The sequence below is a fragment of the Astatotilapia calliptera genome, chromosome 8 (genome assembly GCF_900246225.1).
Source record: "Astatotilapia calliptera chromosome 8, fAstCal1.2, whole genome shotgun sequence".
Classification (NCBI taxonomy): Eukaryota; Metazoa; Chordata; class Actinopteri; order Cichliformes; family Cichlidae; genus Astatotilapia; species Astatotilapia calliptera.
In genome coordinates this window covers 15,678,113-15,704,663 of record NC_039309.1, presented here as the reverse complement: position 1 = coordinate 15,704,663, position 26,551 = coordinate 15,678,113, and the positions used below count along the sequence as shown (strand labels likewise).

The window sequence follows — 26,551 nt, the reverse complement described above, 5'->3', positions numbered from 1 at the left end:
ATTGAAAAATACAACGAAACAAGTCACTTTCATTTTTTTTTTACCAAATAATAGACAACCTGGAAAGGGATTACATTTTTTTATTGAACAACAAATACCTTTTAAAATAAATACACGGAATTTTTTTTCTTTTCCCTTCAGCTGCTCCCTTCAGTGCTCAGCACATCTGCCCTGTGCCAAAGTAGTTCAACCTGGCAACATTCTGTTCTTTCACAGCAACCCTCCGCATGTGCTTCTTCACTACATCCATGAACATCCTCTGTGGTTTTCATTTTATCCTCCTGCCTGGCAGCTCCACATTCAACATCCGTTTACATAATTTCTAGTCCAATGAAAAAAAATATTTAACACATAAAATTATTTTATTTTATTTTATTTTATTTTATTTTATTTTATTTTATTTTATTTTATTTTATTTTATTTTATTTTATTTTATCTCCAGGGCAGCAGAGGGCGCGCGGTCACTGACTAGGCACCGTTTACAAGCGAAGAAAGCGCTGAGCATTCTGGGTAGGGCACTTTGAAGCCAGCCATATTGCTTCATCGTCCTGACCCAAGGCAAGAGGGGAGATGAAGGGGATTCGGGGAATCAGTCAGCTATCGGTGAGGACTCGGGCAATGTGTCCTACGTGTCTGTGTGTCGGAACATTTGCACACCGAGCTGTGGGCTGTGTTTGTTAGACGGTGTCTAAATTCCGGGTCGTGTCCGGGCAGGCTTTGATGAGGAGCAGACGAGGAAGCAGTCAGCTAAGTCTTGTCATGAATGACTCCGAGCATAACCAGCAATAACCTGCTAGTTACATCACGAACCCCGCGGATTTTAAGTCGTTGTACACCCAGCTTAATACTGTCTATTCAGTTAATTCAAGTAAGGCTTAGAGAAATCAAACTAGTTGACGTCTGAGAGATGAGAGCTAGCTAGGTTCATGTTTATGAAGGACCTAGCCGTCGAGTTGCTTAACTTACATTTCCATTTTACTATCTAATGATGTCTTCCTCTTTCTTATCTGCAATATTGTGCAATTATTGCAGTTTGGATTTTGCAGTAAACATCTACACTTATGTGTGTTTACTGAGTGAGAACCTTTGCAGCCTGAAATGGTAGATTGTAGCTAGTTTTAAAAAGATAAGTTCTTACTTTTTCACATTTGTCGTTAAAGGCTTGTAATGTTGTTTGCCATCGTTCTGATGGAACACACCAAGAACCATATAGAGGTTGTTATTACATTTCAGAGTACATTACAATCTTACAAATCCTTGATACCTTCAAAGATAATTTGGAAGAATTAACCTGCAGATTAAAACCAGGTGATATGCTTAAACAAAATGCAGAACAGAGACTTAAGTGGGCCTTGTCATAAGATTATTTTTTTCACCTGCATAATTCTAGCTTCATAGTTAGTCACAACATTCAGTTCTTTTAGTACAGGCTGCCCTACTAATGCCATTGATCCCATTATTTTAAAGTTTGTGCTCATATCAGCCAAAAGGCCAGCAAAACATTAGTTGTAATGTCCTGCCTTCCTGTATTCTTTGTTTTTTTTTCCCCAGACAAGGTTTTATGCAGCCCAGGCTGCCCGTAAGGTGGAGGTCACTGGTTTTCATCCACAGGATGTTCAGGTCAGTGGTTGTTGACTTCTTTTTCTTCTCTGCGGAAACGCTTCTATGCGGCTGCCAGAAAAGACCAGTCCCTTGCTCAGCCCCTGGCTGGCCTCAGCCTCTCTCCCAGGGTTGGCCATTCCTACCAGGATGTCCACGTATGTCGGGCAGTGATGAAAATTGTAGTATATATTGGTTGTGTTTTAAGCTTTATCTGTTTGTTTCACCTTGCTGAATATAAATGTTAAGTAATCTAACTAAATGCCCGCATTATCTGAGCTGTATAAATGAAAGCCAAGGAAACCAGTTAACTGAATCACTGCCTATAACTCAGGGTACTAAGAATGCTAAAGGACATCTCTATATGTCTCCAGGTGACCAGGCTGCCCAGTGGGCTGGTTATCGCTTCACTGGAGAATTATTCTCCAGCCTCCAAAATTGGAGTCTTCATCAAGGCTGGGTGTCGCTATGAAACCCCTGAAAACCAGGGTGTCACCCACCTCCTCCGGCTGGCGTCCGGTCTGGTATGTAACTTAAAAAAAATCATCACATTTAGCTTGAAGTAACCATTGTCATCATCAACCTTGGTTCTTTGGTGTTGTTGAAAGACAGAAATGAGTAAAGCTGCAGAAGCACCAGAATACAAACCAAATCTTTATTCAGTTTTAGGTAAAAGTCTTATTTTGAGTAGAAATATAACAGTGTTTACATATTAAAAAGCCTGCACAACTGTTGTTAATAAATGGAGCTTAAGACCACTGCTTTTGTAATCATGTGTAACATTGCTGCATTTCAGTTGACATGTTACTTAACTTTTCTACCTTTTCAGACAACCAAGGGAGCTTCAGCTTTCAAGATATGCCGTGGAATTGAGGCAGTGGGAGGCAGTCTTAGGTCAATAACTAAAAGGTTTATCCTGTAAATAGTCATTTAATGCTGATTTTTTTTTTTAGGTGTCTAATTGTATATCTGTTTATTTCTGTGCAGCGTGACTTCATCCAGAGAGAATATGACCTACACCGTTGACTGCTTAAGAGATGACGTGTGAGTCTCTGCATATCACCTGTGTGTATGATGTGTGTTGACATGATTGAGTAATAGTAATAGTAATGTAATGAAAATGTTTGAAGTACTAGGAGATACTTAAAGAACTTTGTCTCTTTCTATTTACACACTTTTCCATATTTTGTTGAAATGACTACATTCACTGGAACATATGAATGCTCTGAGATGTGATGTTGCAGGAGTGATAACTGTCTTTTCCCGCTTGCTCTATTATTGGTCTCTAGTGACACAGTGATGGAGTATTTGATCAATGTGACAACAGCCCCCGAATTCCGTTCGTGGGAGGTGTCAGACCTCACCCCAAAAGTAAAGGTGGACAAGGCACAAGCTGCACAGAGCACCCAGATAGGTGGGTCCTTTGTTTCTCTTACAACACTCAGTTTTTGAAAGATTTTTAAGGGATCTGTTGTTTTAATATAGAACTACTTAATTTATATTCCCAACTGTGAGCCTGATTAATATTTTAAAAAGCTTCTTGGTTGTTCGATTAATCAATAATTACCCTGTAGAGCCTAGATACCAAACTGTCATATAGGGACAGTAATGTTCTCTCTGTTTTTTCTTCACCATGAGTGCGCTGCAGCTAACAGTCACCCATCCATCTTTTTCAGGTGTGGTTGAAGGTCTGCATGAAGCTGCCTACAAGAACGCCCTGTGTAACTCCTTGTACTGCCCAGACCACATGATCAACGACATCCACTCTGAGCATGTGAGTATATATTTTTATTTGTCTTTTATCAGTACGAAACGTACAAACTAAAACAATTATGAATTATTGCAATGTTTCCATTTTTCCCCAGCTGCACCAGTTTGTCCAGAACAATTTCACCAGTGCAAGAATGGCCCTTGTTGGACTTGGTAAGTGTTAGGATTTAAAGTATTTTCCATATAAATTAAGAAGTAGCCAGATTTTGGATAAACGATAACAATGCTTACCTTTCTACTAGGTGTTGACCACACTGTGCTGAAGCAAGTGGGAGAGCAGTTCCTCAACATCCGCAGTGGAGCCGGCACCACGGGGGCTAAGGCACAGTATCGTGGAGGTGAGGCGAGCTGGCTGAGAGGGGGAAGGAAAAGGAAAAAATATAGGATTTAAGCAAATTTTGAATGAATGATTCCAACCTGAGAAATTGATAGACCTTGCAGACTTCCCTGTCTCATGACCTCGTGCCCATTTCCAGGTGAGATTCGCCTGCCCAGCACCAGCAGTCTGGTCCATTCAGCCGTGGTGAGCCAGTCAGCAGCAGCAGGCACCAGCGAGGCTCTGGCCTTCAGTGTGCTGCAGCATTTACTGGGAGCTGGGCCGCACGTCAAGAGAGGAGCAGGCGTCGCCAGTAAACTGGTCCAGGGTGTTTCCAAGGCAACAGCAGACCCCTTTGATGTGAGTGCCTTTGACTTTTGTAAGATAAATTGTAAATAAGCCATACGCCTACAGAGCAGTGTGTCTGCACATTAACCACAAAAACACAATCCAGCTTTATTCTAATTCAGTCTTCGTCTCCCACACCAGGTCACTGCTTTCAATACAAGCTACTCTGACTCTGGTCTGTTTGGGGTCTACACCATCTCTCAGGCTGCAGCTGCCGGTGATGTGAGTATGCCCCGTAGTCTTGAAAATAATTTTTCTTTACTTTTCCCCCAAATGAAACTGCTATTGAGAGCACTGTTTCACTCTTCTCTGCAGGTGATCAAGGCTGCTCTTGCCCAGGTGAAGGCTGTTGCTGACGGTGGAGTCACAGCTGCTGACCTCACTCGAGCAAAGTGAGTCAGACAGACAGAAACAGGATGAGAGAGACCCGACAGAATGTACCTCTGACAGAAAATGTACATTTTCTGCTATTTGGCTATAGAAACGCTGGGGGAAGGAGGGGGGAGGGGCGTGTACTTAGCGTTTATTTTAAAGATTTTTAAATTTTCAGGTTTAGGTTAATGAAAGAAAAATCTAGTGACAAATAATGCTGATAGATTCATCGGTATATAGAGTAATTAAAATTAGCTTCTTTTTTTTGTTTTTCAAGGCAGGAAAAATATGAAAGGGGCCGCTGGCCTGTATAAAAGGAAGATGTTACATGCGCACTGGATTGTGTTATGTAATTTAAAAATCCTTTAAACACGCTGCAGTAGAGAGAAGCATCTCATTTTTACTGGCATTGTATGATTTATCTGCCTTCAGGAAGTGAGTTCAGACTTCTCCCACAGCTTGTAATTTCTGGTTGTTTTTTTTTTTGTACAGCTGCCACTTGTTGCCTCTTTTGTGGCGTCATTGTTGATATAGAGCTAGCAGATGTTTTGGACATTGATCTCAATTATGAATTTGGCTTCTAAGTGTTCACTACCAAATGCATCCTTTCATTTGCAGTGGTGCATTTTCAACCCTCCCTAAAAGCTCAAACCCACCTGATGTTTAGAGTCTTTAAGGAACAGTCTGTCTTGGGTCTATTTGATGAGTCTGTGGAACGGTTCTGGTGGCCTGCAATTACTTTTAATTTGATTCGGGGTGTGTCACAGTCTGCTTTTGGTAGCACGTAATAGCTGACTGATGGCTTCACCTCTCTGTCACTGGCCCCACTAAAGAATGCAGGTCCACTGCCACTTGGGCCTTTCTTCACACCTGTCTGCAGCTGCAGTCGACCCCTGGTGGAGGCTGGCCAGCTGGACCCAGCAGCTGCTCTTGCCAGACTGGTTTCATGTTCAAAACACCCCCTAACTAGGACCTGACTCACTACTGGATGAAGCTCTGCCCTCCATCACCTCCATATTTCTTTTTTCTTTTTACTCATTCCTGTATTTTTTTTTTAAATAACATTTGCAGATAAATAAGATTCCTTATTAAAACTTTTAAACAATTTTAAACTATGCTAACTGCATAATGTTTAATACATTCCCCTCCTCATTTCTTTCTGCAGGGCTCAGCTTAAGTGCCACTACCTGATGTCTCTGGAAACCTCAGAGGGTTTGCTGGAAGCCATGGGCAGTCAGGCTCTGACTGATGCATCCTACCAATCCCCCGAAGAAATGTCCAAAAAAATTGACAACATTTCCTTGACTGATGTTGCTAATGTAAGACTTTGTTTTGTTTTTTGTCTGTGCTTTGTCGTAGTGTAAAAGTGGCGTGTAAACTTAGCTCTTCTTCTTTTTTTCAGGCTGCCAAAACATTCGTATCTGGAAAGAAGACCATGGCATCCAGTGGCAATCTTGTAAAAACACCCTTCGTGGATGAGATCTAAATCCCACCCTCATCACCACACACTCAAGCGTGGTTGACAGCAAAGCAGAATTCGTTTCTTCTACATTTGAACAACAAAAAAAGGATTATTTTACAATGGTGTTCTCCTCAGACATTTGTCGTAACAACACTGGGTATTTATAGGTGTTGAAACAGTATACTTTCAGGTGATGCTGCTCTGGTGCATCACACTCATGTGTCCACGTTAACTGTATAGCTGATGTAAAATAAGGAATAAATTCTATCTACCACACCGAGTTTAAGGTCATTGGTGTCTTGAATAAAAGTTTGAGTTGGTGGAAACTGATCAAATCAGACTTGAGTTTACTTGATCTGATAATAACCACAGTGTGGCTGCATGCTTTCGGGAATGGGGCTTTAGTCCCCACCGTGTGTGTCCAGGAAATTATTACCACCTACATAAATCTGCACGATGGAAAAAAAAAAAAAAAAAAGCTGCGAGAGTTTACGGATTTTCTCGCGAGAGTGACGGGCGTGGAGACGGGAGGGTAGAGGTAGGCTGTCTAGATTTGAGTTTGTCTTCCTCTGAGAAAGCAGGGTCATTTTGCGAGGAAAGAAGGCGTTCAGTGAAGAAGTAAGAAAGCTGGATGTGCGAGTGTGGGGGGTGAAGCTCCGGAAAGCCGCTTTAATGTGAGCATGGGCGGCGTTTTCCGCCTGTGGTCTTCCCGAGGTAGGAAACAGCTTCCATATATGTGGGGAGAGAGATCGGACTGTTCATGCAAACTCAGGCACCAAGTCCAGTGCATGCATAAAACAGTATTTTGTTCTTTAAATATAATCTCCACTCGTGTTTTCCCCACGAATATCACCGAGATGCGGTGGAGCGACCCGTGACCCCCTGCAGCGATACTCCCCTCCTGGGCCAGCAGGTCGGGTCAGTCAGTCCACTTTCGGAGGAACAACAAAGAGAAATCACCCCATGCATGGACATCAAACCACCGGAAATTAAATACAATGTGAAGAGAGGGCGTGGAAGAGGCACAGGCCAAATTCCACAGTGATGGGACACGACATGCGGGTTTAGGTCACTTCTCGATGCCCTGTCTCCCTCGGTCCCTCCTTTTGTGTTCACCGACATGGATAAACTCACGGTGATATCAGGATGTCTCTTTCTAGCTGCGGACATCTTCGCCATCGCCAGCGTTGCCAACCCGGACTGGATCAACATCGGAGAATCAGGCGGTAGGTTGCGGACACTCCAGCACTGTGTTTTGTTTTTTGTGCTTTGCATGTGGGGAAGTCGGGGTGACACAGGAAAAGGAAATCTACCAACAACCACATGAGATGAAAAAGTTTACCCACTGTAGAAAAATAAGCAGACAGCAGAACAATTGTGGAAGATTGCACTCTTAATTCTGTCTTCTTATTAAAAACAACAACAAAAAAAGCTGCTCAATAACAACCAGCTGCACACACTGTTTCACTATTTAGGTATGCAAGGCTTTCCTGTTTGTTTCAAGGGATAAAAGTCTCTGACAAGCACATGGCCTGATGCCACAGCCACCATGCTTTACTGTAGGAGGGCATCACCTGGTTTAACCTTGCATGATGGGTGCAGTTTTCGTCTCTTACGCTGGAGAATCTTTTTTCCCTCCAGCTCTCAGAGTCCTTTAAATACCATTTGGCATGCTGTCAGCTGTTTTCACACATGCAGTGCATCCCTGAACTTTGGAAGGTCAGGTTCTGGACTGTTTTCTATTATTAAGATGAAAATAGTCCAATAGGTTCATAGCATGAGATCACCAGACCTGACTTCTTCACCTTCTACCCTGGCAGCACCCTCACCTAAATCAGAATATTTCCAGAACATGCAAAAAGTGGCCTTTCTCCTGCGCTATTCAGCACGTGAGAAAGAACAACAGGGAACTCAAGTGTCTTCCTTTTGCTGCCCCGCCATTAAGACTTGTTTCATGGACTACTGCTGAGATGGCTGTTCTTCCTCCAGGTTCTTCTGGCTCTACCGGGGAACCTAAAGCTCCATTATGGTGACCGCTCACCCTTTTGGTCACTTTGGTCATCTGCTGTTTCACAATTACTGAGGTCATGGTGTTTATGGAAACACAGTTTCTTTGATCTGTGTTTCACCAACGTCACACTGTGGATGTCTACAGAGTTACTTGGACTATGGTGAAGTCCTGATAGATGTGTTTTACAAACTATGTCCAGTCCATTCAGTTTGCTGACAGTAGAGTCCTGCCACGGTTTTGACACATAAGGATAATTTAAAGCAGATAGTGTGTAGTTGGCCTGCATTTGTGATAGGCTTGCAGCAAAGGCACCAAACCCTTCCAAATGATAGATTAATACTTTTGCAAAAAGTCTATTAAAAAGGCATACACTTGTTGTTACAGGTAACTAAATGTACACTGGAGGACAAACATTTATATTTTAAATGATTATACAATTTAAGAGTTTGGTTTGCTCAGTTTGGTTTGCTCAGCTGTTTCTTTGTATAAAATTAGATGATTAGTGGTTATTGGTAAGCGTGCGCTACAGCTGAAGATGTAGTTTCAGCCTTCCTGGTTATCTGCTTATTGCAGTAAAGCAATACACAGATGCAACATCCAAAGCTAAACATTGACTAAAACTGGCACAAACGACTGTGTGCACAGCTGCACGAGGCTCTTGTCACCTCCATCAAAATGCTTCAGAGGAGCAGAGACAAGGATATAACAGCCGTACTGAGTGGTCATTACAGGATTGAATTTGTTCTTTAAAAAATAAATGGTTTCAGCTGCTCGTTAAGGATATAAGAAGCGGTTATTTTTGCACGATTAAATGAGAAACAGGTACATTTTTCTTTTATAAAATGCCGTAGTTGTAAACGAACTGAAGCTCAGAAAGAGCTCACATTGTGAAGCTCTTATCTCCCGTTCCTCAAAGTAAATAATAGTGTGAAATGACTGTAGTAAAAGCCTTGTGTGCCTGTCTAATTAGCTGGATGGTAATTACCTGAAGGCAGGAAGTGCTGTGTGGGACTGAGGATGTTTGACTTTTAATTGGACCTCTTGGGAAAGTAATTTTTTCCACCCGGACAATTAAGTTCTACATGCTCAGTTCTGACATAATTCATTTTAGCCGTGTGTGCTCAGTGTAGTCACGTCTTCCTCAAACTGATAAATATATATCGTATTGTGTAAAACAAATTCTAATCCTCATTTAGGTGATTCAGTTTGAAGTAATCAGTATTTTCCTTACAGGGACACCGTATATTAAATTACTAGTGCAATCACTCTCAGAGAGATTGTCAAAGGTTTTCAAATATGTCAATGAGTGCAACTCGAGAGGATTCAACTGGTTTCAGCTGGTTGTATTTTGGTTAATTCCAACAGAAAAGGAAGGCTGAGCTCAAATGTAATAGTTACATGTGAATTTCTGTCTATGTAGACAGTAACAGATATGTGATTTTCGATGATTTATTGCAGCTAATTGCTGTATTATCAGAAACAGACTGCATGTAATTGCCAACTTGGCCCCATTTAATTGCAGACTGATGGCAGACTGACTGTTTTATGAGAACATCTGTGGCAGGTTTTAGCGACAGTGTTGATGTGCTTGATAGTCTTATTTTGCAGCAAAAAAGTAACTGTGAGAGTTAGAGAACCTTATCTTATTGGATAAAACTGATATTGACAAAGCATGTCACAGAATGGTAAAAGTCGGAATAATATCGTATCATGGGATGTCTGGTGATTCCCATCTGTAGCCTACATGTATGACTGAACATTTTCGAACACGCCGAACACTTCAAGCACAATTGATGCCAAAACATTCAAAAAGTGCTCGAGACGGAAATCTTCAGCCACCACAGGGTCAAATGGCACATCAGGTGTTAAGTGCCTGAGTTTAGGTGCTTTTTATATGACCTCCACAGTTAGCCATTCGCTTTTTAGGTGTTGATTTTCTTAGTTAGGTTATCGACTGCATACTTGCTGGAAACCTAGCTTCGTTTCCTTTAGGTAATGAAAGATTACTTGTGAAGTTCTTTCTCCAGTTTCCTGTAGACAGCTGATTGCGTTTAGTGACCCAAACAAGCTGTAATCAGAATGTTGCATTTCTGTTCCCGGTCTGTTCGGATGAGCAGATGTTTGTCCCTCAGGGCAAAAGCTTTCAGAGTTTGGATGATTGTGTGAATGTGTAGCCACAGCAGACTTGATTTTTGGATCATTAGGGCAGTTTCCAGGGAAATGGATCCACCATTTGCACTTTCCTCCACCCTGTGGTAAGAACAGGATGTCCTGTGGAAATGGGGTCTAGGTCAGCCTGCGGGGGGATCTGACTCAGGCCTGATGTTTCCTTCAGCCGGCCGTTCTATCATCACCCCAACATTAGGATCTTTGTTAACATGCATGGTCTAAAGTATTCGATTCTTTTTATGTGAAGCAGCTTTTTGTGCTGTACTTGTCTCGTGGGTGGAGTGAGGATAAAAACCACATGTGCATTTACAAATACTTAACAGTTAAATCTAAATTGACAGCGGCTTGATTGCTGTGAGTACCAGATGTTTATTCAAATGCGGTTTATTGTATTTAATTCCCTGCCAAATTAAAAGATGTTTCAGTGCTTCACTGTTTTTTCCTTCTCTCTTTTTTTATGCGGTTTGCTTGTAATCACGTTAAGTGTGTTAATACTACACTCATTGGGTCGAAATAACCTTGATTGCATTGCTAAATGCTAAAAATGAATACAGCTTCTCTTCTAAAGATAATTCAGGGAAAGAAAGAAAACAGAGTGAGGCGAGTGAACAATGATAGTGTGGGAGGATTTTATTTAGCTTTTTTTTTTCCACTCTCAGTGCGCGCACTGGTTTGCTTGGAGTCTTATCTTGTTGGCGTGGATGCAAAGTTGAGCAGATGCAGTCTCTGTTGGGCTCCAAGTGCAGACAGTAGCCCTCCTACCTGATATCACAGCACCCACCAGGCCTCTGGGAGACAGGAGGCCATCAGAGGACTCGCGCCACTAATCTCTTCATTTCCGTTGCTCTCTCTGTGCATGATGCTTTGCCGTTTTGTGCCAGAACTCCTGACCTGTTTGATATCATACTGCTGCTGGTGTTCTACCGATCAACCAGTTTTTTATAATAGCAGGTTCCTCGGGCCCCTGTGGACTGTGGTGGGGAGGGGAGAAAGACTCCTGCAGGGTCATCATGTCAACACAGTGTCTTTCTACAACATTAAACACTACTCACAGTAGACGTGAAGCTTAAAGGGAAGAGTCTATCAGTCACATACTGACTATTTAGCCACATTAACTACATGCAGATTGTGTGTGTTTGTGGCATAGACTGTAAATAAAAGATGTCTCCTCCATTTCTTCACCCATCTGATCTAAATGAGAAAGTGTGACCACTGCATGCTGCCCGCCGCAAGGTATACTCTGCTTTGTCGTACTTTTTGTCTCTAATGTGGGACAGAATGTAAAAAATGAACATTATGTTGCACTCAGTAAACTGTGAAACTAGTGATAAAAATCATAAACTCCTCAAGACGGTGTTTACTGAGCTCTTAGATCAAGTGAGCATACAGTCTTTGAAAGCTGCCCCCTTCAGGTCATTAGAAATGATGCCGGAATAAGGTCCTTCACCATCGGCTTAACTTTCTCAACCTGAAAGTTCATTGTCTATTAAAGTCTATGGTTTGTGTTACAGAAATAACCCACCCCACAGCTGTGATGTCATTTCTTTCCGGTGTTACTGATTGGTCCATAAAAACAAAGCAATGTTATATTTTTCCAGCTACAAAGGGGAAAGAAACACAAATACATAAATCTGTTAAGTGAAATAACAAAAGCTGCTGTGGGAAAACTGGGCGTGTCTTGCTAGCAGAAACCAGACCTGGAAGTTTCAGAGGATAAGCACAAACAACAGCAGAGAAGTCTTTTTGTGTTTTTGAGGTTTTTAGGGCCAAGTACAATAAAGTAAGTATTGTCTGCATCTAGAAGTATAAAACTGTGGGTCATCCAGGCTTCTAGGTAAAAGTTTTAGTTTCATTTCTTTCATCTTTCATAGATGAATATATCTGCACAATGGAAACATATATAAAGTGATAAGTATTGGGGTCTAAATGACCTTTAATTTCAGTGGGAACCAAGACATAAAACGAGTCATGGTTTATTAAAAAGATGCAGAATTTGCCCCAGCACAAAGTTTTAAATAACTCAGTTTTGGCCCTAGAAGTTGTACTTCTACCACCATCTTTTCTGTGGTAGAAATGGCCCATGTTGCCCTCTGATAATATTTTCGGTAGTGGTCCTAGAACAGATCCCTGTGGAACTCCGTGACTTTTATGTGGATGGATCAGTGTAAATAAGTCTATGACAGCACAACTGTAAATAGTGTCATTAGTAAAATACTGTGATCAGTATGCAGCACTGAAGTCTAATAGCAGTGTAGTGATATACTGACTGAAACTCTCCAACGATCCATTCTCATGCATTTCGTCACATTTCCTTTGCAGCAGGCTTTCTTACCTGTCTCACAACTCCTATTAGTGGAGAAGAGATCTTTTGATTCATACTGTGCCAATGACAAGATTTATCCTGTATTTCAAAAGGTTTTTTTTTTTTTGGAGTACCTTTACCCGTCATTCTTTGGTGAAAATGTACAGAACCAGCACTGCTTTGATGAAAACCTGAATCGATATTCACCTGAAATAATCAATACCATGTTCTATAGAGACCATTGTGTATGCCACACAATGATGTTTGCTTATTGTGTGTCTCAGCGTGATTTTTCTGCTTTGTTGATGGATGCAACATCACAAACCTCATTTTTCTCATATTTCACCTACCTTCCTTCCTCTCCCCAGGCTCTTTGACTTTGGGTCTCGTCCGGCAGTGCCAGACCATCCATGGCCGAGATCGGACCTGCACCCCCCCACGGCTGCCGGGAGAATGGATCACCGTGCTGCTCTTCATCATCCTGGGCATCATCTCCCTTACAGTCACCTGCGGTCTTGTTGTGATGTCACACTGGCACCGAGAGGCCAGCAGATATGCCCGATGGATCGCCTTCACGGGGAGTACGTATCCACTGCCACAATTTGCACTCAATCAAAAAATGCGCTCAAATAATCTTTTTCAGTTTCACCTGCGAGCGTGGCTCTGGGATGTGTTTACAGGCCTGTGGTTACTCACAGCGGGGATTGTAAAATGACTTTTTCCCTTTCTGCAAATGACTGGCTTATGTGCTCCAGCTAAACTTGAGCTTGCTGAGATTTGCAGTGCAGCTGTGTGCTAATGGATGTAGAGTACCAAACCAAAATTATATAATAAATTCAGAAAAAAGCTGTGAAATAAACTTCAGCTACCTCTGCATCAGAATTATTTTCACTGTGGGAAAGCTCAGGTAATCATGAAAACATAAAAATATATATAAGGAGCTCTGTTTAATAGCTGCTAGTTTTTATTTTCGTAGAAAAGAGACATAATTAGTGTGCAGAGAGTGTCATATTACTTTAAATGTTTAAAAGAAAAACATTCAGGTTAATAACAGCTGGTCAGTGTTTTGGTAAGTGGACTGGTGCTTATATAGTCCTTTTCTACTCTATTACAGCACTCAGAGCATTCACACACACGTTCATACAAGTGCATTTTTTACGTCTAATGCTTTTAATCTAACATTCACACACTCACACTCTGATATCAGGGGCAATCTGATCAGCAGTTTGGCCAAGGATGCTTTAAAATGCATTCTGGTGGAGCCAGGAATCGAACCACTGACCTTCTGATTAATAGGCGATGCACTCTACCTCCTAAGTGACACTTGAGACCCCAAGATTAACTCCATCACTGACTCCACCATCTCAACAGCCAGAACGGCCCACTGTGTAGGCTGCAACTGTCTTCAAAGCGGCTTTGGTGAATCAAAACTGCCGTTTGTATGCTATCAATTCGGGTCAAGTTGGATTTTACATGCAATCAGTTTAATAATCAACTGTGGAAATTGTTGCATACTTATAAATCCACCTTAACTACTTACATTCCAGCCAGCACCCACAGATTTGAAACTCCAGGGTTTTCTCCACAATTAGTGACGTAACTGTTGCACGATGGGGATTTAACCATCCTGCAACACAGGCTTTCAGCAATGTTGCTTTTTGGCAATTTTTTGCAAACATTGGGGTTGTTGGACACTCAAACGTTGTGGAATCAGCGGTCGATGCAACTTGGTCACTTGCAAAAATATTTTCGGGGCTGCTATCCTGTTTTTACTCTGGTATGACTGAGCGATTAGTTCTGCAGCAGAATCATTGGTGCTGATGCTTCTCTATCCTTGTATTTTCTCATTGCAGTGATCCTGTTCTGTATGGCTGCGTTCATTTTCCCAATTGGATTCTACATCAACGAGGTTGGAGGACAGCCATATAAGCTGCCCAACAACACAGTGGTGGGCTCCTCCTACGTACTCTTCATTCTGTCAATATTCTTCACCATAGTGGGACTGCTGTTTGCCGGGAAGGTGTGCCTGCCCGGCTGACAAACTCACGTTCTCTTTTTAAACGCATAAAAAACCGCTACCACTGGAAGCCAACGTCGTTAGAACGAACTCTCCTGCGGCAGAGCTGGAAGCGTCGCTGAAAGCTGAGAAGTACTTGTCTTTCCCTCGCCGATGAATTGTCGCAACCGGAGCCAAAACCGCTGCAGTCCATCTGTGCATGTGTTTGTTCAGAGGCCGAGCAGGTGCAAGGAGCTCTGAAACGGCCCTCCTTGTTTTCCTTCGTGAACAAGAAGCAGGGAAGTGAACAGAAAACAGATTATAAAATGGCAAAAGTGACATGTGAGCTTTCGAGGAATTTAAGGGGGCATTGTGAACGTCTGAGCTGTCATCCTAAAAATTCACGACAGGCGACGGAGAGCTGTTGTTCTTCTCATCTGAACCATCAGGGACGATTTGCACATGTCAGGCCTGATAGCAGTCTGAGGCCCTGATATTGGCCAGTCAACCTCTGTTCTTCCCCCAAACACTGCTACAAAATAATATAAGCTGCATTACTTTTATTTATATGATAGATTTGGAAGTGTATGTTTTAAAAGGCCAGCTTCTCTGCCAGTGCTATGTCAAGTGGATCATATTGCCTTGAGGATGGTTTACTGCAATGGAATAAATATAAAGTTCATGATACAAGAAGTCATAAAAATGCTATTTCTGAGTGGAATGTAAAATGGGCTATTAGCAACAGCTGCCCAAAGTTTGTAATGCTTGAGTCTGTGAAATGTGTCCGCACTGAAGGAAGAGGAGCTGTTGAAAGATGTCAGAGTTTTAAGCTTTTAACATTGTGAATAATCAGTGAGGAAAAGGTCAAGCCTGTTGTGGTTCTCTGTTAGTTTTACTAATCTTATTGATGTAGTAAACTGATTTTTCACCTTTTTTTTTTTTTAAAGAATATTTTATGGATTAAACAGTGCAAAGAATGATAGAATCATCGACTTGTTTTATTCATCTATAATGCTGATGCCTGTGTGTGTGTCTGTGCCTTTTTTTTTTCAAATCACTGATGTTTGTAATTGTGCATGGAAGGTGTCATCGCATTAAAATTATGACAAGGGAATACCCATTCCTTTTATTTTTCATGCTTTTTCTCAAAATAATGCTGTGTGCATCTATGATGTTTGAACCACACACACAGTGTCTGCAGTAAGAGCAATCAAGGTCACACTTGAAGTTGTAGTGTGTGTTTATTGTCCTCAATGTCAACCATTACCATACTAAATATCTACACTCAACACTTTGTTAGGTACACTCTCATTAAACAGCTGATTAATCTAGCCAATCATGTGGGAGCAATTCTGTGCACATATAGGTGTCGTTCAGGCAGACTGCTTCAAGATGGTGAACACTAACTCACAAATAACCAGTCATTACAGTCAAGATATGAAGAACAGCTCAATTCAGTTCTGTTCTATTCATATGCTGCTAATTCACTGTAATAGTCCCCTCAATGTATATTTATTGTAAGATAAAGACCCTAAAATATTAGAGAGAAACCCCAGTTAGCATTTAGCCTGAAGGCAGCACATCACATATGAAGCACAACCAGAGGAGCGTTTATCTTTTTCCTTGGGACTCCCTTTGAGCAACTCAGTGACAGTGGGAAGGTAAAACTCCTTGGCAGGAAGAAACCTCCGGGGGAACCAAGCTCAGGGAGGGGCAGCGATCTGCCGTGACCGGTTGGGGGGGTGACAGAAGACAGCCAGAGTTCAATAATTGCTCATGATTAAATACAAAGTGGTGTAAAAAGACACAAAGTAAAAAGAGGTGAGTGAAGAAATAATGCTAAGTGCATTACGCTGAGCACCCCTCAGCAGCCAAGGCCTATTGCTCCATAACTAACAGAGGATTCAGGTTCACCTAATTTAGGCCTAACGAATCAACATCATCAAAAAAAAAAGTTTTAGGTCTAATCTTAAAAATAGAAAGTGTTTTTATCCCAAATCCAAACTGGGAGCTGGTTTCATGGAAGAGGGTCCCTTTCTACTTCTAAATATCCTTGGGACTACAACTAAGCCTGCAGTGTGAGAGCAAAGTGCTCTGTTCAGATAATAAGGTACTATGAGGTATTTAACATTTAATCAATAAAGATTTTGTATGTTTGGAGAAAGATTTTTAAAAATCTGAATTTAACAGGGAACCAGAAACAGAGAGGCTTACCATGGTAACGTGGAAACCTTTCGAGTTCCAGTTAGTCTTCTTGCAGGAGTGTTCTGGATGAAATGAAGACTTTTCAGGGAGCTTTTAGAGTAACTAGATAATAATGATTTACAATAGTCAAGCCTTAAAGTAACAAATGCATCATCTAGTTTTTCAGCATCACTTTGAGACAATAACTTTGTCGAACCTCAAAGCAAATGAGCAGAAAATTGAGGCTACATTTCACACAGGCTCACAAAAATTGCACAGTAGAGGACTGGAAAAAGTAACCTGGTCTGTTTAGTCTCAGTTTCTGCTGCGACACTCAGATTGCAAGGTAAGAATTTGGTGTAAACAGCATAAAAAGCATGGATTCATCTCGACCTGAATAGACACTTAAGTCTAGAATCCTTCAGTATACAGAGGAGTTTGTGATTGTGTTGATACTGCGAGGTGTGCAGCTTTTGTGGGTAAAAACAAGCCCAAACGATCACATCTCTAATGCTCACCAGGCTTAATCGTTAGTATGAGGTGTTTGGCTGATATAGTGTGTTTGGTTTCCACCAAACATCTCCATCCTTGTCTTCTTTGTCCAAAGAACATGCTTCCAGAAGTCTTGTAGTTTGTTCACATGCAACTCTACAAACCTAAATTGCGATGCTATGTTCTTCTGCCAATCCTTTAAAAAAACAAACAAACATCAGTACTTGTTCAGTATTTTTATAATTGTGCTGTTATAAACGTGAACATTTGACATGCTAACCGAGGCCTGTAGAGTCTGAGATATCGCTCAGGGTTTTTTTTTTCTATAAGCATTGAATGGTCTGATGCCCTTTTGCTGGGACGTTCATTCTTGTGAAGATTGTGGAATCGTTTTAACAAATACTCAAATGCTCCAGACCAGCAAACTGCCAAAACATCTGCTTTTATAGAGATGCTGACACTGATGATAAATTAATCAAGTGGATTTGAGCACCAGCGCCTGGCTGCTACCGTATTAATTTGAATTTAAGAGGTAATGTTGTACCTGTTCATTGTCCATATGACTGTTTCTTTCTTTCTGTACTTTCTTTTCCACATGACTGTAGTTTTTGAGCCTCTTTGAACCACTTCACAATTGTTCTATTGGCTGGCAATAAAATTAACAATAAAAGGAAAGAGATTTAATTATTTTTTGCTCATAATTTCATTAATGTGATGTGTTCTAATGACAATGGAAAATTAAAGTACAAAATTATGATAATTAATAGTCCACTGCAGAGTAGTCATTTACACTTATTAGAAGGACTGACATACTTGTGTTACCTTTCTCTGGCCCCTTTTTGATTTTTTGGGTTAAAAACTACTAGAAAATAGTTATTATAACAGCAAAACTTGGTTTAAGTGTATCTATTTATTTTCCATGTAGTTAATTTCATACTGACACGAGATTAATTATGCAATAAACTTTGCATTGGATTTAAAATTTGTTACAGAGATACCAAAAGAACATGAGAAATGGGACAGCAAGTTGGCTCAGTGTTGTAGTCGCACTGAACACTAATACAAAAACGTGTAACTTATGTAGAACAGTGTTAAACAACACATGAGACTTACTGAAAAAAACGGTTTCACTTTTCATCAAATTAATCTGCATGACAAAAGTCTCTCTCTCATATATATATATATATATATATATATATATATATATATAACAAACAAAGCGACTCATATGAGATAAGTTAAAGAAACATTATATTATAGTGAATTGAAAGCTTGTCAGTTTAGTTTGGCACAACAGTATGATCAACAGATACACTCCGTGTATGAGGTGCAAATTCAACCCCCACCACAAGAGGGCGTCATTGGTCAAATGTAATTGACAGTATAAATCCGCCTCCTTACTTGGACCTCATCGTCAGAAAGTCAGAACTGCCCAAACTGAAGGAAAATAGATCCATAAAACAGTTCGCTCCACATCAATTTTTATGATAGCCTTTGGAGTCTGTGTGAAGGTAGAATCACACCGCATCGTCATCCTTTCCTTTCTCTAGTATTCACACACAGTTCAGTTCTCATCTAGAACACCATAGGCCCACTGCACTGATTATGTTAGGCCATGATGGGACTGGTGTGCTGGAGCTTGGCCATTTGTGCAGCTGTAAGCAACAGTACTCCAGTGAGGAGCTCCAGGCCGTAGGAGAGCCAGGCTAGACCGAAGGACCAGCCGAAAGACGTGTGAATGTAGGCCAGACCCTCCTGACCCACCAGCCTCTCAGTCTCAGCCAGTGCCTGGTTCGAGTAAATGATGTAGAGACTGGCGCCGCACATAGTCAGCAGACCTGGAGATTCACACATATACACACAGGAAGAGGCAAGTAAGTTCAGGGTCTTCAGATTCAAAGCAGTCAAAACTGGTATATTTAAAGTATATAGTTAGAGCTGGATCAGGGAACTCTGAATCCTCCCTTTGTTTTGGCTGCTGGGGGCTTCCCATGCTGCAGTAAGTGTTTCTTCACTCACCTCTTTTCACAATATGTGGCTTTACACCACTCTGCATTTATTCATTATAGTTATTATTAATTTCTGACTCTCTTTCACAGAATGTAGTTTGTCCCATCTTCCTCCCCTCACCCCCAACTGGTCGTGGCAGTTGGCTGCTCCTCCCTGAGCCTGGTTCTGCTGAAAGTTTCTTCCTGTTTAAAGGGAGTTTTTTCTTCGCACTATTGCCATGTGCTTGCTCATAGAGGGTCTGATTGTTGACATTTTCTCTGTATTATTTTAGGGTCTTTACATTACAGTATAAAATACTTTGAGGTAACTGTTGTTGTGATTTGTATATTTATAAATAAAACTGCATTGAATTGAAAATTGAATCAGCTGAAAATAGTTTTTTAGTCCTAACACTACTTCTTTTGTCCCCCACTTAAACTGGAAACACTACACACCGTTCTCAGACATGCTGAATTTTTGGCTAATAGCTCTTTCAGAATCACCTCGTCGGTGCAAAAATACTATTTTATGTCTGTCAGAGAGTGTTATCGTTGGCATTTTTTTGTAGATTGACTAAAGTAATGGGAACAAATTACATTCAACTGGTTTTGAAAAAGATTGCTCAAAACCATTTTTTGCTTCTTAGAAGCAAAAAAATAACTTAGATGAATGAGGGGTGGTTACTTTTTGTCCAGATTTAGTGTCACATTCACTTAACATTTTCTCCAACAAAATGTTTTCATCAGTGTGGCCAATTATGACATGAAAAATGATTGATTATTACTGAGAGGCCTTTTTGTCTAAATCGTCATACTGATTAGTTTTATGAGTTTTATTCTGAGCTGATAATAAATTCCCAATTTCTCTGCCCTTATTATAAAAGTTATGTTAACATCTAACTGACATTTCAGTGCTTGTAAAGAGCTCAGTCTCTGCAAAGCAAATAGGAGCTGTGATATCGACTGTATGAATTAGGAAATGAAACAGAAAGTTCAGACGTAGCAGGAGGAGAGGAGACAGATTAAACCCAGACTTTTAGCTCAATAGATAACCTGGGATTTAAGTTGGCTTCCTTTATGGAACTGAAAGCTTTGCATTTTCCTCGATCTCAAGTTTAACAAACTCAGAGTTTTCACCAAACCTGGATCCTGTATCAGGGTTCTGGGCGAGATAGATAAAGGAAATCCTTATTTGGATCTGCTATTAGTTTGGTTCCAGGTTTAGAGGTGACAATAAATTATATACCCTGTTGAGGAGGATAGCATTTTAGAAGCAAACACCTGCACAAGCTGGCATCGTACTCCAGCAATTCTGAAGCGGAAATGTGTTCTAGTCAGAGCTCTGTGCTGAGAGCTGAGAACGGTAACTCATGAAGCTGCCCAGAATCTCATATTATGAGAGACAGGAACAGCACTGACGCATGGATTGTCTGTTATTCTACTCATCAGAGACTAGACTGAGACACACACACCCACACACACACACACACTGTTCCACAGTGTTGCTATTGGAAACCCTTTTAATTCTGACAGCTTGCTACTGGTTTTAAGGGGATGCAAATGAAGCTACCCAGGGCGGGACTAATAAAGATTTTATTACAATTACACCCCAAGGTGCAACAAACTAGGAATATGATGAGGAAACCGCATCTGACGCCTCATTTTTATGCACTTTGCCAAGAAACAAATAGAGAGACAGGAAATGATTGAACTGCAGCGCATATAGGAAAGACAACTTTTACCATAATAGAGATAAGGAAGTCAAGTAATGGAATAATTTTTCATCAGGTGTGTAATCAGTTTTAATGATTGAGCAGACAGCTAAAAGAATAAATAAAAAAATAGAAATAAAGAAATCAAATCAAAGATATATTTTATTCAGTGTAAAAACTATCGCTTTTCATTATATCCTGTAACAGGACGTGAGTGTCACTGAAGTTTAGATTAGATTTAGTTAGAATAGGCATCTTAATGTCAAGTTGGTTCGCTTCTTTTGTTCGATATCTTAAGAGATTAATAGACTGTCTTGAATTTTTTTTTTTTTTTTTACAGACATTAGACCAAATATTCACCAACTGATTGTGCAAAAATGAGTAATAACAACGTAATAACACTAGTATCTGCTCAAATAACCACTTTTATTTGCCATCTTACAAATCGGGGGATTTATTGAAAAGAAACAGCTACTAAAGTCTTGAGGGACTTTTCATTTCTTTAGAGATTGCTACAAAAATGGTAAAATAGTTGCAGAGATGTATCGAAACATCTGCAAAGACATATAGAAATGCAGTAAATAAAGCAAAAACAGAGTTGGTACAATTCTAATGAGTTGAAATGAAAGTCAATATTTGATACGATCACTTCAACATAACCCTTAAGCAGCTTTTTGCCCCTTGAAAGGCTTCTAGGAGTGATCCTTAAAGCTCTTTCTGAACTAAGAAGTTTCATTAATGTTTCAGGCCTACTGATTGAATGAACACATGGAAACTATTGACATTTGCTGGGGTGTTTGGGATTATTGTCATGCTGAAAAATGAACCCATTTCTAATTAAGATGTTTTCCAGATGGTGGATCAAAAGCTGATGATACATTTTTGCATTTAGAATTCCATCAGTTTTAAAAAGATCCTGAACACGACTAGCTGAAATGCAGCTCCAAACCATCATGTTTTACAGATCGCTATGGACACTCACTGTTGTACCTCTATCCTGACCTCCACCAAACAGATTGATGATTTTAACCAATGGCTGAAATTCATCCCAACCGTTTTTCTTGTTTTTCTAACTTAAGAATGATTTCTTGACAGCCACCCTTACATTGAGCTCATTTCTGATGAGGCTTCATCAAGGGTCAGATACAAACCTCCACTTGTCCAGTTTTTGAATTTTTTAAGGACACACTGCAAACCACGCTGAGATAGGCCAAGTTTTTAGCTAATAGCTCTCTGTGAATCACAAAAATACCACAAACTGCATTTCCTTCTCCATTTTTCATTGGTTCAGCTAGATTTAACAGAAACTGGAACAAAAGTTTCTTGTTAAATTGTTGTTTATTTGTAGCCACAACACTGTCTCAGTTAAGTATGTTTTTATGCTTGAATGATTCATAGATCAGTGTTATGTGGCTTAACAGATAAAAAACATTCCCCTGAAATTTTGAAGTTACGAGGATCGGACTGAAAATGAGTGAAAAAGCTGTCAATGTCCAAAGAAAAACTTTGAAAGGCCTTCAGAAAGCCTCAAGAACTGTTGCTCACGACCACTTTTTAAAAAAATGACAAGAAAGTGTGAATGCTTGGATGCAAAATATTAAGAGTGGGTCAAGACTTACTACAGAAATGTTTCTGTTTTTAACCCCTCTTCTGCTGCTGAAGCATTTGTTTTAATGTCACATTCAGGCACTGCAAATCAGACAGCAACAGAATGCCATTCATAGTTATTTACTCATAAACACGGTTTGTATCCAGCACTGAAGCGCCGTTGCCATGGGGGTGTGTGTGCTCAGTCTGGAACAATGTTAAAGTGGGCGGTTAATGTAAACATCTGCACGAATGCCAAGGCCCGAGGCTTCTCAGGAGAACGCTGCACTGAGATAACCAATATTAGCCGTTGGTAATTTTAATTTTGGTTGTGTTGTGCAAATGAACAATTAAAGACTTCATCCTGTAATATAGCAAAACTCTTGTTGTCTTCCTCATCACACTACGTTACAATCGTGTTCATAAATGCACTGCACGCTTACTAATGGGCTAACTCTAAAAATACTCCGACATTAAAAGTTAATTAAATGCTTACAACTAAGAGCAGCAGAGCGCCCAACGACAGAGCAGAGTGGCAAAGTCGAGAGAGATTAAGAAATGCCCGGCTCGGAGGCTGAGGTCTTTTAAAAAGTCCAACAGTCAACAAGTTCACAAGATGACTCCAATCTAATTCAAGACTTTATTTTATTCCACACTTAACCATGTGCTGCTTGTTAAAGTGAGACTATGAAGAGTCTGTTTAAGTATGTGTTTGTCTATCACAAGGTCCCATTTATGGAGGTCATAAGGCGTTGGCAGAAAAGCGCCCAGGAGATCCAGAAGCTCAGGCGCTAGGTTTATGCAGACAATAATAACTTAATTACTGGAAATAGCTAGATTAAGAGAATGGCATTAACAGTAATCTAACTATTTCACATTTACAGCTTTTTGAGCTACTAAACTAATAATCACTGTAGGTGCATGATACATGACATCTTAACACTTTCTGTCTTAGTTGTGACCTGAATGCCACTTTTATTACAGTTTCCTGTTTTTTAGTTTTTCAGTTTTTTCTGTTATCGCCCGGCACAGATTCAATACACACCAAAAAGAAACAGCTCTGTGGTCTGTAACTGTTTAATTCAAAAGTCAAATGAGTAATTCAGCTCTAACTAAGCTATTCTTACTCAGATCATGTTCTGAATTTGGATCAGATAACCAGGTTCAACATTTTACATGGCGGCTGAAACATTTGGAATATTATCTTCGTCTTGTTTGTCTCTTTCACAACTGGGGTGTCTTAACACATGCTAGTTTGCTCCGGCCATCTTTTTGAGGCAAACGGTCCTCACTGATTAATGATGCGATGAGAACATATCAATTTCAGCAAACCCACTGAAGTTGAATTATAAAGCTTTAAAATTTAAGATGTGCTGAATTTGAAGCAGGAACAGTAGTTTAGGGGAGCAAAATCGAAAGATGTGTGCTAAAAGAGGCAGCCTGACCTTTAATCTGTGTAATTCATACAGTCATTGGCCATTTTGTTAGGTAAGCCTCTTCAAATGCTTGTTAGCGGAGGAGTCGGTTGATTGAGGGGCTGATGAAGAGGATGCAAAAGACCCACAGTAAGCAGAGAAGACCTAATTATCTGGTCATGTAACAGCAACCTGATGCACACTGCATGGAGACATGGTCAAGACGACCTGCTGAAGTTCAAGCTGAGCATCAGAAAGGTGATTTAAGTCACTTTGAATGTGGCATAGTTGTTGTTGCCAGAGCAGCTGGTTCAGAAAACTGCTGATCTGCTGGGATTTTCATTCACAACCATCTCCAAGGTTTACAGAGATTGTAGCAGTGGTTCAGGCTGCTGCTGTTGGTGTAATGTTGTCTGGATCATTTTTTGTTTTTGGCATGATCACAGTGTACCCATCTTCTATTGGCTGCTTCCAGCAGGATAACGCATCATGTCACAAAGCTCAAATTATCTCAAACTGTTTTCTCAAACATGACAGTGACTTCACTGTACTCAAATGGCCTCCACACTCAGCAGATCTCAATCCAATAGAGCACCTTTGGGATGTGGTGGAACAGGAGAGTCTCATCATGGAAGTGCAGCCAACAAATCTGCAGCAACTTTGTGATGCTGTCATGTTAACATGGACCAAAAATCTCAGAGAAATGTTTCCAGCACATTGTTGAATCTGTGCTCTGAAGGCATAATGAGGTGCAACGCAGTACTAGCAATTTGTGCCTAATGAAATGGCCATGGTTGTACACAGACATGCTGTTACAAAACCACTGCGATTCCTTAATAACAGCACACTAATTCATATTTTCCCCTCCTGTCAGAAGTTAATTATTAATAAATGTTGCAGAGTTAATAATCACAAGTCAATCAAAACGATTCCCTAAGTAATGCTGTGTCGTTATTAAGACAGCTTACATTTCTGGAGTGAAGTTTTGCTTAAAGATAATTTTTTGGGGAGAGCAGTACTGCTCTCCCCAAAAAATTATCTACATGTAAACTACATGTAAACTACATGTAACCATATGTTGACGATGATACGTATCATCGTCAACATATGGTTACATGTAGTTTTTACTTAATTCCAAATGCGATGCATTTCATGTATGAATGAAAGAATTTCTATAGTCCGAATTTACTGCATAATACAGTGTTTATGAAAATAATGACAACTGCAATATAAAATTCTCATTGAAAGTAGATTTCTTAAAACCCATATCTGCTTGTAGTCCATTTACGTGTGCCACATATGAGTCATGACCTATATTTGTAATACTTCTGTGGTCTAACTGACTCATGTGCAGGTCTCATGATGCCCAATAAACACGATGTGAAATTACAGACTATATAAAAAGTACAAAGTGTTAGACGGACACGTTTGGGTGATTGATTGCGCAGTCTCTTTCGGATAGAGCTCTCTGGCCACACTGGCCTGTGGCAATTGTGTTTTAATGGATCAGAATTGAATGGAGGGTAAATGGATGCACTAAAGCCCTTAGCAACTAAGTGTTTTCCGTTTTCACACACCGCAGTGCCCTCACAAAGCGGCTGACCTCACGCGTATTCAATACTCAGAGCTGGACATCCGGACCGATCTTCGTGGGTCTAAGGTTAAACAGATCAGAGTAAATAAAGTGAACCCGAACTTACTGCAGATGAAGAAGTACGACGCCGTGCCGGTGAGGAGGATCGGGCTACGAGCCAGGGAGCTGACCAATCCACAGATGCCTCCAAAGAGCAACAGAACCAGGCTGAGGGGAAGCATCACCACAATTGCACTGTGCATGTCTGGGTAGAAACAGATGGATTATGGAGCATCAGCGGAGTTATAGCTGCCTTGACAGTGAAAGTTCATTAGCAGAAAAGCTGGTGGTGTTTCTGGACTCACTCAGCATGCGCAGCTCGGTATCGGAGACCCCGGAGTAGTCAACTGTGAACGAGTCGATAGAGCCCGTGTGCATCTTCCCACCTGAATATCACATTTAACAACACGGTGATGTTGGTTGAGGGTTTAGATCTCAGCATTTAGAGGCAAAAGTTAAGAAAAGTGGCAGCCTACCTTCGTTGATGCTCCACAGTCCCGAGTGGGAACTCATGTTCTCAAAGTCGCTGACATTCATGGGATTCATTTCTATAATGTACCAATAATCGGTGCCGAGGGAAGTGGCCAAAAAGGCAAAGCTTAGCATCCCGCAGATGCCAGCTGCGATAACGAAAGCGCCAAAAGATACCTTCATCTTGGACAGGTTAAGGTTTGAGACACGCGTGAAACTCGGTGGCTTCAGCTCATGCGTAACGGAGGTCTTCTGCTGTCGAGTGTGCTTTGGAGTGCTTTTACGCACTCATCACCGCCGGCTAAGTAATCAGGAAAAAATATCCCTCCCCAAAATCTTTCCAATTGACTAATCAAATTGTTAAGGGGAATCGATATTCATTTCCGTTCTCAATTAATGAATGATCACACAGTAACAAAGAGATAAGAACCTGCCTGAGCAGCAGCAGCTCCTGTCTGGGAGGGACTCGGATTCACACTGAAACGCACACGTTTACGCAAAACACGGAGGGAGCAAATAGCGGAGAGTTAAGAGGCTGCACTCATTTGTGTTTGAGTAAAATACTTTAACCTCAATTTCAAGCTGTGGTATGGAGAAAGCTAGAGATGCAAAGGCTTATATAAATATAATCAAATCTAAATACATTATAAATACAGCCAGACCTTTTGAGTGGAGGATTCATGTTGCTCTAACAGACTACATCTATATTAAAGACACCATAAAT

General features: G+C 40.7%; 3 protein-coding genes across 4 annotated transcripts; 2 read left to right on the top strand and 1 right to left on the bottom strand.

Moving 5' to 3' along the window:
• Window positions 1–491: 491 nt before the first annotated feature.
• Window positions 492–6,148, top strand: uqcrc2b (ubiquinol-cytochrome c reductase core protein 2b). 2 transcript variants are annotated; one of them, XM_026178965.1, is made up of 14 exons: window positions 492–603; window positions 1,656–1,757; window positions 1,974–2,123; window positions 2,429–2,493; window positions 2,587–2,643; window positions 2,889–3,013; window positions 3,276–3,373; window positions 3,465–3,522; window positions 3,612–3,707; window positions 3,846–4,045; window positions 4,175–4,255; window positions 4,349–4,425; window positions 5,571–5,724; window positions 5,808–6,148. In XM_026178965.1, the coding sequence occupies exons 1-14, from the start codon at window positions 571–573 to the stop codon at window positions 5,889–5,891; spliced, it is 1,380 nt and encodes a 459-aa protein (XP_026034750.1). In that variant the 5' UTR covers window positions 492–570; the 3' UTR covers window positions 5,892–6,148. The 2 variants fall into 2 exon arrangements, with proteins under 2 accessions (XP_026034750.1, XP_026034751.1); XM_026178966.1 differs by lacking the exon at window positions 1,656–1,757 and adding an exon at window positions 1,552–1,620.
• Window positions 6,149–6,332: 184 nt separating this feature from the next.
• On the top strand, window positions 6,333–15,459 carry LOC113028578 (uncharacterized protein C16orf52 homolog B-like). The gene is made up of 3 exons (XM_026178981.1): window positions 6,333–7,093; window positions 12,718–12,930; window positions 14,203–15,459. Exons 1-3 carry the CDS (start codon window positions 6,988–6,990, stop codon window positions 14,385–14,387), a joined length of 504 nt encoding a protein of 167 aa, XP_026034766.1. The 5' UTR covers window positions 6,333–6,987; the 3' UTR covers window positions 14,388–15,459.
• Window positions 15,460–18,246: 2,787 nt separating this feature from the next.
• On the bottom strand, window positions 18,247–26,508 carry tmem235b (transmembrane protein 235b). Its single transcript, XM_026178978.1, has 4 exons — window positions 25,833–26,508; window positions 25,662–25,742; window positions 25,424–25,561; window positions 18,247–18,859 (listed from the first exon to the last, which is right to left on the bottom strand). The coding sequence occupies exons 1-4, from the start codon at window positions 26,008–26,010 to the stop codon at window positions 18,630–18,632; spliced, it is 627 nt and encodes a 208-aa protein (XP_026034763.1). The 5' UTR covers window positions 26,011–26,508; the 3' UTR covers window positions 18,247–18,629.
• Between the last annotated feature and the right edge of the window lie 43 nt (window positions 26,509–26,551).

Coding starts and splice junctions, on each gene's coding strand:
- uqcrc2b (XM_026178965.1), top strand. CDS start 571: ATGAAGGGGATTCGGGGAATCAGTCAGCTATCG. Junction 2,644..2,888: donor GACTGCTTAAGAGATGACGT/GTGAGTCTCTGC, acceptor ATTGGTCTCTAG/TGACACAGTGATGGAGTATT. Junction 3,708..3,845: donor TAAGGCACAGTATCGTGGAG/GTGAGGCGAGCT, acceptor GCCCATTTCCAG/GTGAGATTCGCCTGCCCAGC.
- LOC113028578 (XM_026178981.1), top strand. CDS start 6,988: ATGGATAAACTCACGGTGATATCAGGATGTCTCTTTCTAGCTGCGGAC. Junction 7,094..12,717: donor CAACATCGGAGAATCAGGCG/GTAGGTTGCGGA, acceptor TCCTCTCCCCAG/GCTCTTTGACTTTGGGTCTC. Junction 12,931..14,202: donor ATGGATCGCCTTCACGGGGA/GTACGTATCCAC, acceptor TTCTCATTGCAG/TGATCCTGTTCTGTATGGCT.
- tmem235b (XM_026178978.1), bottom strand. CDS start 26,010: ATGAAGGTATCTTTTGGCGCTTTCGTTATCGCAGCTGGCATCTGCGGG. Junction 25,743..25,832: donor ACTGTGGAGCATCAACGAAG/GTAGGCTGCCAC, acceptor TGTGATATTCAG/GTGGGAAGATGCACACGGGC. Junction 18,860..25,423: donor GTCGTACTTCTTCATCTGCA/GTAAGTTCGGGT, acceptor GTGAATCTCCAG/GTCTGCTGACTATGTGCGGC.